The 15,380-nt window shown below is 40.2% G+C and overlaps 1 protein-coding gene across 1 annotated transcript in view; it reads left to right on the top strand.

Annotated features, from left to right (window-relative positions):
- LOC310952801 (partitioning defective 3 homolog B-like) overlaps window positions 1-15,380 on the top strand; it is a 244,435-nt gene that overhangs the window by 123,798 nt on the left and 105,257 nt on the right. Inside the window, 3 exon segments of the mRNA XM_083921512.1 lie at window positions 534-639; window positions 809-939; window positions 5,642-5,686. Coding sequence (XP_083777638.1) covers window positions 534-639; window positions 809-939; window positions 5,642-5,686 — 282 coding nt within the window.

Below are 15,380 nucleotides of genomic sequence, written 5' to 3'. Positions count from 1 at the left end.
GCTCATCATCCATATGCTCAGTATGTTCCTTTCAAGCTTCATGCGTGGTCCTTTGAAGCTCATCAGCTATTCCATATAAATGAATATCTACATATGAAAGCAGAATCTATAGGTAATGCGGCAACATCGGAAGCATCATGGTTTTCGTTTGTAGTCCGAGTAGTATTGACCAATCACGTTTAAGCTATATGCTAAATTGCATATTGTTTTTTTTTTCTTTTTCACTTTAAAGCAGACACTCTGACGCAATATTCAACTGTTAAACAAATCTTTTCCTGTCTGCGAAAATTTCATGAAGAAATTTGGAAACAAAAAACTGAAATTTCTATGCAGCTTTTGTTTTGTTTGTAGAAAGCCTGGGGTCTGGCTAGCCAATGGGTGAGGAGAGAGAACTTCTCCTGACCTGGAAAAGCAAGAGTACCTATTTAGATGCTCATCAGTGTAACGCTAGGCTAGATTTATAAGGAAGTTTATTGTGCTCTATGTTCACCACACACATCCTCAATGCAGCCTTGTGTATTTTTGCTTTTCAGTGACCAATGGGAGTTATTCTTACATGGACGAGGAAGAGGAAGGGGATCTGTATGGTCATGAAACAGAGTTCAGCAGCTCTACTCAACACTCCTTTCTACAGGAAAGGTTGTGTTTGTTTTCTTCTTACAGTGTTACCATACAGAGTGCTTTATATATGAATTATTTGCAAATATGAATTATAAACCAGAACAAATGGCACAAGTGAAAGTAGTAGTGTTATATACTAGCGGTGTGAATGAAACAAATAACTGACCGTCTAATCAAATTGTTCCAGGGAAATCTGTCACACCTCTAGCCAGGCTCAACCCCAGGCTCCTGTACAGGACAAGAACCAGTGGCAGTTCCAGCATGTTAAAGCGTCGAAGAGCATGGACCTGGGTACGACTCAAAACCAGCAGCCCACTGGTGGGGAGATTTTTCTGTTTATCTGCTCTGCATGAGGTCTGCATGCAGCTTATCTTCACAGAAATTTAAATATTCTTGCTTATGCACGGCTGCTGCACCAACGGTATCCTCCTCAAAGCCACACAGACTGACATCTCTGCACACTGTACAACCACACTCATACTCACAGCTATACATGCAGGTGGGGGACAATGTATACCTGTTGCATGGTTTCTTAAAACAGAGTCGTCTTTTTGCCTTGCAGTGTTTTTCTCTGTGACTACTGCAGTGTGTGCGTGCGTCTGTGTGTGTGCGTCTGCGTGTGTGTACGTACCTGCCACTCACCTTAAGCGTTGAGAAGAAGAGCTGTAAAAATGTCAGAGGGAGCTGACATTCAACTGTGATATCAACCAAAAAAGATTCTTAAATTGGCAGCCTGAGAGCCGTTTGGGTTATCTACAAAATGGCCATGGACTAGTGAAGATGGATATCCAATTTGCGAAGCGTTCCTTCTCAAAGTGACTGCAAAGGGTCCGACTCTTTAAATTTGTTCCAACATCTCCGAGATAATCATCCACCCCTTTATGATCAAGTCAAGTTAAAGTCAATAAATTAATAACTAGCAAATGTAACGTTATTAAGCTGGAGAACCAGGTATAGTTCACAACGTGTTACTGTTTGCTTTTGTGATCTTCTAGGGAGATGTACTTAGTAGTTTATATTTTCAATATAAGGTAGGCTTCTATTTTTTTTAATTGCAGGATGGAACCAAGATAATGCTTGTCTTTTTTCTTTCCATAGTGTCGAATAATACATTTCCTGATAAATAATCGTGAAACTGTGATATTTTTCTCATGAAACCAAAATCTCATATTATGACATCCCCAGCTGTGATACCTTTTCACGTATAAATCTACAGTTACCAGACTTCTTCAACTCTAATTTGTTTTTCTAAATGTCTGACAAAGAAAATGACAATGGGCACAATTTGTGTCGCAGGATTTAATTACTCTTTATTATAGTAATTTATTCCTGCCAAAAAAGCTACTTTAGAGGCCACTGTGATTCTGCTTTCCACATCAGCTCTGTCACCTGTTGATCTCTAATTATTGATATTCTGATCTGAGCGTTCAGTGACATTTCAGTGATGGTTAAAAAGTCAGCTTTAGAAATGTGTGTGTGTGTGTGCATGTGTGTGTGTGTGCGTGCGCGGTTATGTCTGTGTTCATGCATACATCTGTGTTATATGACAGTGGATGGTGCAGCACAAACAAAAGCTTATTGTTTCAAATGTCAATTCCCTCAGTCACTCTTCAAGCTGCTTTCACTGCAGTGTGTGTGTGTGTGTGTGTGTGTGTGTGTGAGAGTGTGTGTGTGTGTGTGTGAGAAAATGAAACAAAAGAGCATGAGACTAGTTGAATACATCAAATTCTTTATGAATAACCGACTGATGGTATGTACTGTATGTCTGTACATCATCCCCTTTTAATTTTTACACACTTCATCTTTATTAAATGTGTGACAAACACATTTAATTCATGACTGCTTGAATGCCCTGACATGTTTTCATGGCCAAACCATCAAGCTGCAGTAAAAACAGCTTATTAACAAGTGTGTGTGTGTGTGTGTGTGTGTGTGTGTGTGTGTGTGTGTGTGTGTGTGTGTGTGTGTGTGTGTGTGTGTGTGTGTGTGTGTGTGTGTGTGTGTGTGTGTGTGTGTGTGTGTGTGTGTGTGTGTGTGTGTGTGTGTGTGTGTGTGTGTGTGTGTGTGTGTGTGTGTGTGTGTGTGTGTGTGTGTCTCTTTTTTTTTTTACTGACAGTAGGGCAACAAGATTTAGCTAAGCTTTATGATGTAGTTTCGTATCCAGGAATTGTTTTAAAGGGGGGGACCTTACATCTTTGGGGACACATCTTATCCCTTTGGACTAGCCTGAAATCCTTTTTGATCCCTCTCTTCCAATTTTTTCTGATTCCCAGTCTGTCCTCTGTCATGTAAAGCTCAGAAGAACAGATTGCTCACACATCACAAACAAGACAATAATGCAGGAAGCTAGGGCAGTGTACTGTTTATACATTTAAACCTGAATGAAAAAAGTACTCAAAGGTAATTTAGAAATTTTTTAAGATCATGCCGCCACCTTTTTCTAGAGGGGTGCGGGTGAGGCACAGGGGATGTTAAATAGCAGGTCAACAGTACATGCCCCATATAAGTGGTGTACAGCATCTGGAAGCTGGGAGCCTGAAGATCAGTTTGAGATACAGCTCAGTATGTGTTTCAAGGTTTATAAATCCAGAAATAAACAATTCGTTGAATGACATTGTGAAAGTGTTAAGTAGTATATCATTATTTAAATTTATAAAGACCATTCCCATGCTCACTCGTGCCTCATAGGTTGTCGCAGCAATTGTTTTGGTTGATACCATTTGTTGCACAGACTTGGGATAAAATGTAACTTTTGTTTTTACCACTGAGGAATTGAAATAAATGGTCAGAACTCCCTCCTTTCATACCAAATGAAGACACAGAGACCTTTGGGAACACCACAGAAAACCCACGCTGGGATTTGGGAATTTCAGCGAGAATTGCATTTTTCAACATTTGGATTGCGAGCACTTCTGTTCTGGAAACTGCTCAGAAACCCCCTTACTGTAAAGATACCTAGGAAAATCATCTGAATGCCATAGGTCTCTTGTTTGTACCATTTCACGAGGCTATGATTATCCTACTGGACACAACAGCTCTTTTTTGAGGTCAAGGTTAAATAAAATGATCTTACTACAATGAAATGGCTACTATGAGGACTAACATCATCACACATGAATACAGAGTGGTATACAGTCCCAGTCATACCTTTTTGTAAAGGAGAAATTTGTTGGTACCCATAGAACCCATTTTCATTTAGATATCTTGAGTTCAGAGGTCAAGAGACCCCTTTGAAACTGGCCATACCAGTTATTCTCTTGCCAAAAAAAACAAAAAAACTTTGGTGTGTTATTAAGCCTCCTTCCTGATAAGCTAGCATGTCATGGTACCAATGGATTAGATCATCTAGTTTCATATGATACCAATATCTTTACTCTATCTCTACAACTTAGCCTGCAATAGACTACGAAAGACAAAAAGTCATCCAGGGCCGCTGGGGGACCTCCTAAAATCCTGCTATTATCACCACAAAATATGATCCATAACTAGGTAATAAAGTTAGCTAACTTGAGCATTTATTATTATTATATCAAATTTGGCACATGCTGTATGAAGTAATGTATGTATAAAGAGTAACAATATTATTACATATTTTTCACAAACATACACACAAATGTCAGAATGCAGATATATTATTCTCTGTATCATCCGCCACCATCTGCCTGTTTTTCTCTAATTACCTTGTTGGTGACATTGTCATTAAAACATAACTACATTTGTCCTTTTGTTATTGTTAGCAGTTTAGGAAATGCTTTTGTAATATTTTTTCTTCTTAAGCTAAACAGGAAACAATCAACATTGTTTTTTAAACCTCCTCACATTTAATTTAGTAATTTTTGTAAATACTGCCGTTCAAATGCGGATAATAGTGTAGATTACTGCATGTTATGATTTGAATCATACAAGTGCATTGTGAGAACTACAGTTTAAGAGAATATGATAGTCCATGGTAGTCCATGGTGTTTGTGCAAAGAAAAAAAGAGAAAGAGAGACAGAAAGATTTGTCAGCATTTCTTTCATGGGTCAGTTATATAATGTCATTTTTATTTAATTTGTCCTGATTTCAGTTTCACACCCAACTCAATAAAAAATTCAAGAATAGAGATTGGTTCTAAATGATGAACTTTCTCTCAGATTCTCAGTGCTTCTCTTATTCTCTCCATCTTTCTCTCCATCAACTTACTTACCAATGAGCTACCGGGCCGCTGAAGCAGTTGTGTTGATTCACCACAGACAGATGCCGTCAGATGCACACAGGCAGCTAGAATTACACTTTAGGCTTGGTTTTCATTAGAAAAGTATTTGCTTGGAGAAGCCTTGTTACTGCTTGTTTTTTGTGGTGTGTGTGTGTGTGTGTGTGTGTGTGTGTGTGTGTATGTATTTGAGTCTCACCAGTCAATGTGTTCCTTGTTGGCATTGGCCAGATTTGTGGCTTTAGGAAGGAGAGAGAGAAAGCAAAAGAAGGACTTGGGGAGAGGTGGAAAGTGAAAGGAGGATTAACAAGGAGCAATGATAGAGAGAATGGTGTTCAAAGGAGAGAAAGAGGGAGGAAAAACACTGCAGGATAAAAATGGTGAAACTGAAGGAAAAATGAAAACATAGAGAAGAGAAGTGAAGGGAAAAGGGCAGAAGGTGAAAGGTATAGATTGAGTCATAGTGACACAAACAAAGGAAAGTGAGAAGGGAGAGTGAATGACAAATTAGGTGAAAGAGAAGAGAGGAAGGGAAATGACTTCAGTAGCGGTGAAGATGACTTTACATCACAGGAAAAAAGTTCAGCTGCTCCGCCATCTTGTAAAACAAGGCAGAGAGAATAATAGAGAATGATGGAGAGAGAAAGAAGAAGAATGGAATATGATCAAAGATTCTAGGGATAAGGAACATGTGGACTCGTATACACTTGGCAAGCTAGGCACAAGAAATGAAAGCTGCTGAAGTCAAGGGAATGGAGGAATATATACAGCAACAGGAAGATGGCAAGTGTATGTATGTGTATTAACATGTGTTCCTTTTGTTTCAGTGGCAGATGAGGGCAACGTTGGATCCTTGGTTGAAAACACAGCAGGTAAGGCAAGGGCAGACAACCTACACCTGCACATCATCAGTGACACAGAGCAGCACTGAAACACACACCCTTGCTCTTGAACTCAACCTCCATTTTGAACTCAACCACACTCCTGTAACGTTTCGTGGCTGCATCTTGCTTGGTTGTGGTGCTGTCGCGGTAACAAAATCTGTCCACAGACAGACATAAACACCTGGCAAATTACTAAAATCCTCTTCTCTGCTACAGTTGGTGTCTCTAGGACCACATTTTGCCATGATGATGTTCACACACACACACACACACAACACACCCAATACTAATACAATTAAAAAACAAAAAAGAAAGAGAACACATTCCCTTTTCCCCTTTTTTGTATTTGTACATAAAAATATTATATTGCCGCCGATGGGTAACCGCTGTTAGGGCTGGTTAAACTATAAGATATATAACTATACAATAACTTTAAGAAACAAAACCAACTGGCTCTACTGACTATGATTTGCCACTACAAAAAAAGTAGTAAAAATTTTAAATAATACACAGATCTGGGGTACTGAGAAAACCTAAGTTATTTTGTCTTCTCTTCCAGTTTGATTTTTTCCCCCATTTTCTTTCCACCAATTCATCTGCCCACCCAATTATTATTTCTTCTTATTATTAGTATGTATATGTTCCCTCCTTTACACTTCCCCCTCTCCACTCGCATTTACATGCCACTTGACTTTTCCTCCTACATCCTGACTCTATCCGTCTCCTATACACTTGGCACCTGTCTACCTTCCTCTAGAGACCTCCTTGATTTGTTCGAAGTGCAGCCAAATGTAAGATTTGCAGAAGGACTGGGGAGAGAAGAGAAAGGCGAGACTATGGCCTCCTCTTAAAGACACACGGAAAAGCTTTTGCTAAGGGTATGAGAAAAAAAAAGAATGAGGGAGGACACACTCATCTAGAAGGGAGGCACCGTAAAACAGAGATGGTTGATGCTTCAAAACCCCTCAATATAGCCTGCCAGTTTGATATCAGACTTTTGTTTTTCACTTTGCCTTGAAGTCTCCCCCATTTCATTTGGAGCTATTTGAAAAGCACTCTATCTCATTCCTCTCCATGTGTGTCGGCCTTGCTGTCTGCCACTTGATTGTTGTCAATCTGTTCAGTTTTTTTTAACCCATTCTGCTGTACAGGATTGACCTTATGTACTAGGTCCCTAACCATTCCAGAGGGTGCAAGAAATGTGAAAAAAGACAAGATAAGGAAATAATACAAGGCTGAGTGAGCCCCTAATAAAACACAAATTGCATTGTCCTTCTTCTTCTTTTAACAGCTGAAGGGATGGGGGAAACATCCTTTTTGATTTTTCAGTTTCTCATCTTGGCTTTGGTGCTTAAGTGTAGCCATAGTTTGAAAAGCATGCTGTGAGAGCCAATACTTGGGACAGTGGTTAAATGTGTTCTGGACAAGATATAGTGATGTAAAAAGGAAAGCAGGAGGACGTCTTGCACAGGAAAAGAGGATTACTTCAGAGGGAATGAAATGGTAAACATGGAGAGTAACGGCTTTGTTGGAAGAAAACAACAACAAATCCTGTAAAGTTCTAGTGTCATAGACTCAGATTGCATATTCATGTAGGTTTCCAAAAAAGTTCACTATGTCAATATTTGCAAGGCCATTTTTGCCAACAGAAAACTGTAAAATGAAAAGACCTTGAATAACTATGAATTACCCACAGGTGTGAAATGAAATCACTTATATTGTCAATGTCCTTTCCTTGTATTCCAGTAACTGGAGAGCACATTTTCTCTCTCTGACACAACTGAGTGAATGAAATAAAGCAAGCTTGGGAAATACAGATGGTAATTTGAGATGAACAGTACAGGAAAGGTATGGAGCATGGCAAGATTAACCTGTTAGGGAGCTTGTTCTTGGACTTCAATCGCAACACAAATTTCTTTAGGAGTATCTGCCAAGTGAGCATAACATAAGCTGTAATACATATATATTTCAACGTTTAAAAGTAAATTTGATACAGGAACCCTCTACAAGACAGGGTCGCAAAATTAAGGATTTATATACGTTAATACACACAACTTTTGTTATGTTTATGTGCAGTGCAGGGATTAATAATGCTACTTGCTACATGTGCAGGATGAGAACTGTTATTTAAGCGGTTTGCGACCATTTCCATGTATGCCGTGCAGATTTTGCACAGTGTACCTGAGTGAGGTGTTAGTATGGATGGAGATCATTTCTGAAACGATGCTAAAACGCCCGTGAATGAAGCCTAAAAAATAATGCACGACACAGATTAAAACGTCCTGAACCAGGCCTTTTTTTTCAATTCCCCCTGGGAGTCTTGTTCAGTTGATAAAGCAGCCTTGAAGTAGAGGAATACAGGGCAAATTTGGTACATGACTGAATTTTATTCAGGCTGCAGTTTGTTTTTGAAACGCCTATCTAGAACACACTGCAGAAACAGAAATAGTTTATAAGGTTCACCCAATCCTGTAACTCTGTTTTTATTGACTGAACTATTGGACAAGGGAATGCAACGTGGCGATTTTTGCAAGTTTAACTGATTGGTTTTATTCAATGTTGTCTGTTATCACTGAATCTATATTTGCCCGCATTATACTGTAGGTTGCAGTGATATCTGTTAGTTACCAAGTGAAAACTGAGTTATTTTCAGCCTCAAAACTAACCATAGGTTCCAACCTTTCTAGTTTAAATTAAGCTGTGTAGTCCCCAGTAATATGCCTGTTGAATGTCCGTAAAGCCGTCAAGGGCCCATATCTATTTTGCCCTGTTTGATTTCCGGACCTGTTTAGTTTTTTTTAACCCCAGCTTATTACCTGTTGCTTGTCAACGTGTCTCCTGTTTTATAGAGCCACAAAGCCCAGAGAGCTGTTAAAGAGAGTGTGTGCCTGGCAAGCATGACAGATTTTTCCAACCCACTTTCCTTAGTTCTAATGTATGTTTTATAACTGAAATGTTTCCAGCAACCCTGCAGCTGCTGCATGGACTTTGGTGAGAGAGGGGTGGGGCCCAGAGAAGTGAGGAGTGTAAAGACAATGACTTCTGGGAAAGATTATTTTTTTCACTTCCAGCAATGGTCTTTCCCTCCGCACCCTAAGAAACCACTGGGCGACTGCACCACAACCACACACTCCCTTGCACACACACGTGAAACTATATTACTGTTATGCTAATGTCTTGGTAATGGAAAGTCTCCATCATCCTGTGGAAAATGTGAACCTCGGAAGATTTCATATTATATTATAATATTGCCAGATCTGAGATGCAAAATGATGGAAATGGTAGACCGTATTACGGACTCTGTGTGTGTGTGTGTGTGTGTGTGTGTGTGTGTGTATGTGTGGAAACCTTTCCCAGTTTGTGTTTTTATGACTAAATGCATTTCCTGTGTGCGGAGGCTGCAGTTGAGTGAATTTTTGAAACTCCTTTCAGTAAACTACAAAAAAAAACACAATAAACATAAACATGGAAATACCAAAATAGAGTAAGACATTTAGTAAATTCACTACTTCACTATGTCTGTCAGTCTTTGTGGTCAGACATGCCTAACATCTCTGCAGTGAACCGATGAATAATCATTTCAGTAATAAACCAAATCAGCTGTGGGAGTGGAAAGATAAAATCAATTCTAACTAGACATTAGTCAAGTCACTGTCATAATAATTTACAGTATAGCTATAAAGATATGAACAGTGTCATTGTGAAAAACAGAAACAAATGACCCAGAATATTCCAATCTGTATCTTTCTAGAGTGTAGACTGATTCCCTCCTCAAGCCACTTTAGATAGGACAGAGCAGTCAAACACACAGTGCTGACGGGACATAAAACAAGCGGTTGCAGCTGTATTTCTCTCACCGGGTTTTCCTTTGGTGATGGGGACTGCCCGGAGCTCTGAGTGTGTGTGTGTGTGTGTGTGTGTGTGTGTGTGTGTGTGTGTGTGTGTGTGTGTGTGTGTGTGTGTGTGTGTGTGTGTGTGTGTGTGTGTGTGTGTGTGTGTGTGTGTGTGTGTGTGTGTGTGTGTGTGTGTGTGTGTGTGTGTGTGTGTGTCTGTGTGTCTGTGTGTCTGTGTCTGTCTGTCTGTCTGTCTGTCTGTCTGTCTGTGTGTCAAAAAAGGGTCCTTAAATGTGTGGGAAAGTTTTTAAGAGTTGCACAAGTCCTAACACAGGTGCTTCCGGTGGTACAATTGTCGTATTTTGTGGAATTATTCCCATTTGTCTGTACTTGTGAGAACACTTCCATGTATAAGCACAAAGCCACAAACCCAAGTCAAGTTTTTCATGCAGTGAACTGGTATTTTCAACAGCCAAAATGCTTGTCTGTTTTTCTTGTAGTGTTCTGTTTTAATGTTCTAATCTGTTTGTATTGCCTTTTTTTTGGTTCCTCCACCCCACCACCAGCTCTCTTTTGCTCTCACGCGCTCTCATTCTCTCGCTCGCTCTTTCTTGCCAACGCCATTCAGGCTTAGGGGCTGACAAACAGACAGAGGAGCTTAGGACGAACAACATCTCTCTGAAAGTGTGTGTGTGTGTGTGTGTGTGTGTGTGTGTGTGTGTGTGTGTGTGTGTGTGTGTGTGTGTGTGTGTGTGTGTGTGTGTGTGTGTGTGTGTGTGTGTGTGTGTGTGTGTGTGTGTGTGTGTGTGTGTGTGTGTGTGTGTGTGTGTGTGTGTGTGTGTGTGTGTGTGTGTGTGTGTCAGGGGGCCGGTGTGATGCTGAGGCAGGCTGGTGCAGTCCATTGTCTGAATCTCTCCCTTGTGGAACTTTGACTTTGACTATGACAGTCACACACTGACAAGACTCTGCCAAAACTGCGTCTTTAGAGAGCCGCATCTCTCTATATCCCTCCTCCTCTCTCTGTGATTGTCTCTTCATTTCTTTCATCGCTCTCGTTTTTTTTCTCCCCACTTTTTTTTCTCCTTTCCTTTCTTCATTGTTTCCCGGTCTCTCTGGCTCTTGCAGACTTTGCTGTGGATTTAACCTGAAAGCCACCTTGTTAGGGTGATGTGGTTTGATGGACTAATTTGTCTCCAGGAGAGCACTACATCTTTGTGTGTTCCCCCTGTCTGCGTGCTCCTGTGCATGTGCGGGAACGCTACTTGAACGCCACCACATGTTAGCACTTAACAACCGTTCTTAGACACAGAACTCAAACAGCAGAACTAAGCAATCCCTGCTTCCCCATCGTTTGGTCTTGAATACGTTTTGCTGTTGCATGTGTTTTTCTGCCTCTGTCTGATGTTCCATTGTCTTTCTCTTGGCTGCCTCTCCTGCATATTGAATGCCCTTTGAACCCTCTCCATCTCCAGCGGTAAGCCAATAAAGGTGAGCAGTAATCAGGAGATGGTCAGCGCTGTCGTTTCTTGCTGGTACAGCCATTCATCTCTATCAAACTCTACACACTGATCACTGACATGTACTGTAATACGTATTGTATGATGCTTGAGAGCAAGAGACAAAGAAAAAGTGTAGCCATTTGTTTCTGTCCTGGACTAATCATATACATTCCCTATGATGGATTCATTTTGTGTGTTTTGTGTGTTTGTCGAGAAGTGTGTGTGTGTGTGTGTGTGCCTGCTTGTGTACAAGATAGATATGTTTTTTGTAACTATAGTCCACATCTCGAACGACAAGACACTACATGCACTTTAGCTCTTCACAAACAATGATGGTAACAAAATGTCTGTCACTGTACATAAATACAATACATCATAATGTCTTCTAGCTTACTCTGTCTTGTACAGTATCACAGCTTGGTTTGGCAACCTCTCTGTGCAGTTAACAAATAACATGGAAAATGAATGGTGGTAAAGAGCACTTATCTATGCAGACTATTTATTAACGGGCTACTTTGAGACAAGCCAGTAGGATTGTCAGTGACACGTCTCACTTTCTGTACACAGAGGATGAGCTGCTGCCCTCTGGTAGGAGGTTTAGAGTTCCACGTAGCAATCTAAACCGATTCAAAATTTATTCCTGTTTCTAGGCTTTTAAATAGCGGCAGATAAAAGCCAGAATATGCCCGGGTTCATTATGGTGATTTGCGTCTTTGCACTATTATTGTTGCACTTGATGTTGATGTCGATAGTCTATTTGTTTTTTAGAGTTGTTGACACTCACATATTTATTTATTTATTATTAATTATTATTAATTGCTTAGGTTAATGCACTGCGTGGCACCATGTTGTGTACTACACATCATTAAGGTCATATTTATGTTTGTTGTATTGTATTTTTATTATGTTGTATGTGTTGTTTTTTTTATGGCTGCAGCATGGATGAATTGCCCAAGACAAATTTCCCACGTCGCGGGACAATAATGTTAATCTCGATCTTGATATGTCATGTTCTCTTCAGTCTCTTCACCTCTGCCATGATGTTGCCCGGCTCCAGTTCTGACACAGCACCGGCTCAGCACAGCTAGCAGTCAATAGTTACCAGTTAGCAGGTAGCGATACATTAGCAACACATAAATCACAGAGTGGAGTGAGCGCAGCCGGAGTACATCAGAGGAAAAACAAACAAAAAGAATCCCATGACTCACACTTACCATACGTACCGAGCACGAATCACGGATAAAGTCTAGTTTGTTTGGCCATTGTACAACTGCTCCATGCTTAAACACAGGACACTTTCCGGCCGTGGCACGGTTGAGGGAGGTGGGTTTTAGTAAACCACGATTGCACATGCACGAACATGCCCCTTCACCAAAGTTACATTGTGTAAGAAAAGGTGTCTGGTGCGCAGAGTGGGAATGACAGAGGCACCATTCTTCCTAATGCAAGTCAGTATAACATTAAAATCAATTTGAAGCAATATTGTAAGGTTAATAATCACTTACCCCCAAAACACTTATCTGTCCCAATACCTTGTTGTCATGGGATGGTTTCTGGCTGCCGAGCATATTTGCATTATGATTTTTTTAGAGTTGCTTTTGAAGTTATTGCTGTTCAGTGCAGCAGCACCTGCATTAAACTCAGTGTGAGCTGGTAAATAAATACTGACATGAGGCTAAGCATGATGTCATGTTTTTTTTTTTTTTTTTTTTAACGGTTTAAGATGCCGGTTCAATTATTATGAAGCCCTGTGGGATAGAGGTGCCTCAACTACATTACACATAAACATAAAAATACATAGAAACTGTTTCTTTTGGGGAAGGATCTTCTCTCCACAGCCTGGATATGTCAATGCATACACATCAGCATTATGCACATGAACATGTAAATACGTACACGATAGCACAATTTAAGATTCTGTTAGTCTTTGTCTTTAGGATGTAGAATTCCGTATATGTCCTGTGAAATGCTGTTTTCTTTTACATGCTATATCCTGTTATGTATGGCTGTGATGTAGCACCCTTTTCTCAAACTCTGGGTTCGAACACGAGGGAACTTCCACTTATGGGACGGTGAGGGGAGTCAAATTCTTTCCTAGCTTAGAAACAGAAAGCAGAATTTGAGTTGCATCTCCTTATGAGAGCTTGTAAAATGTGCTTTGGTGTGCTCGAAGTTGGTGCTGTAGTTAAATCTGCTGGCGCGGGTGCAGCCGCCTGCTGCCAAGCTGCTCCTTGGTGTAATTTTGACTTTCAAAGTAGCCCATTGCCTTCCTGCCAACAAAATAGCCTAGGGGTAGCTTGGCGTTTCTCTCTCTTTGTGTCTTATTTTATTTATTTTTATGTCTTACTTACTTTCGTCTCTCTCTCTCTCTCTCTCTCTCTCTCTCTCTCTCTCTCTCTCTCTCTCTCTCTCTCTCTCTCTCTCTCTCTCTCTCTCTCTCTCTCTCTCTTTCTCTTTCTCTGTCTCTCTGTCACTAGTTGCCACTACCAAACTCTTGTTATAGCATCCTCTAAAGGTGTCTGTTTTTCCTCGGCTAACCGCCCACTCTCATATCTTCTCCCTCAAACCACTTTGTTACTCTTGTCTTGTTTGTCATCCTCTCTCTCCCCCTCTCTCTCTGTCTTTCTCTCCCTCACTCTCTCTCAAAGCAGCTTAATTCTATCATCTTACAGTTAGACAGCCGTAATTACATTTATGACACAAATCCTGCTACTCACAGCAAAATACTTTGTATGTGTGAGAGACCAAGTGTGTGTTACTGTAGAGTGTCTGGATGCATGCTCATCACCCTGTGTGTGTGTGTGTGTGTGTGTGTGTGTGTGTGTGTGTGTGTGTGTGTGTGTGTGTGTGTGTGTGTGTGTGTGTGTGTGTGTGTGTGTGTGTGTGTGTGTGTGTGTGTGTGTGTGTGTGTGTGTGTGTGTGTGTGTGTGTGTGTGTGTGTGTGTGTGTGTGTGTGTGTGTGTTTGTTCCCTGATAACCCAGCCCAACACCACTAAGCTATTTATAAAACTATTTATTTTACCCTACTACCCAGCCCTGTGCAAAGAGATACATTTGGACTCTGATGTCAGTATGTACATACTGTGTGCTCTTCGGTATCCAACTTTTAAAATTGACTGCAATTGCCCACAAACTTTGTAGATCCCCACTGGAAAATGAACCTTGACCCCTCCTCCTTACACTGAAAGCAAATGAGATACATATGGGCTGTATTAATTTACAGAAAGCAATGTGTGACTTAACACTGATGTGTACAAATCTAGGCATGTCTCTTGAGCCTAAGTATGCCGGATTATGAATGTATTGTAACTTTGAGGGCGCCTGTGTTTTGAGAATGTTGTTGGCAACTGCAAACAAGAAGAGTTTGTGATTAGAGTGTGAATAAAATAAACCATACATCAAACATAAATGTAGAGTTCTTGGTTCAGATGTTCCTGGCAGCTGTAATCCACAGTCCTTAGAGTCTTTTCAACAGTGGATTATCTTTTCTTAAGAATACACGTCACACTCAGCCCTAGAATAGACCATTTGTTTTTGCATATTGTGTATCTCTTTAAAAATATTTTTTTATGTGTTTCTTCAAGATTGAAGATCCTGCTGTGCTCTTTGGCATATGATCTAATAATGTTTTTTTTTGATAGTTCGCTTCAGGCTGGCAGCCACAGTCCTGTTAGGCTTCTGGAAGTTATAAAGTGGGTTATCCGTTGTCATAACAAATGCAGATGCTTCCATTCACACCACATAGTGTATTATACTTAAGCCACTGACATTCTATTGCAACCTGTGACATACCTGTACATGGAAATGCTTAATAGACCCTGTTGACCTTTGTTTTTGATCAAGATGGCTGGAAGTAAAGATGTGAGTGGCTTATCACAAAGAAGAACGCTTGAAAGTTGAAAACTGTGGAAGCTTGAATTTGATTACATTGCCTTAACTTTTGACAAGCAGTGGGAGGCAAATTTTTTCTGTCAATAAATACAAGTGTGCATTTCACTGATGCAACATAAAAACCTTTGCCTTCATGTTTTTCTAAATCTTTTGGCATACATAAATATTCCATTATTCATTTTGGGATTAACAACTAAAGTCCTAAGACGCTATCATTGAATCTTAAAGTGTTTTCACCTTTCCACAGAATTAGGAAATGACATCCTTGCTATGGTGTGGAATGAATCCAGATTTGATTCACATTTGCAGACCTGGCTTGTGTGACAGACTTATATGATTTACAGTTATAGCAATTCTTAGTTTAGTTTAATCATGTAATTTAAAGTAACAATAAACTGTGTTTCGTCAGAGATGATTATTATTACAGTGGCCACATCCATTGATGGACACATGCTGTGA

Source organism: Echiichthys vipera, assembly GCF_963691815.1.
Source record: "Echiichthys vipera genome assembly, chromosome: 10".
Lineage (NCBI taxonomy): Eukaryota > Metazoa > Chordata > Actinopteri > Perciformes > Trachinidae > Echiichthys > Echiichthys vipera.
Note: the sequence above shows the minus strand (reverse complement) of the source record. Positions and strands in the feature narration are given on the sequence as shown.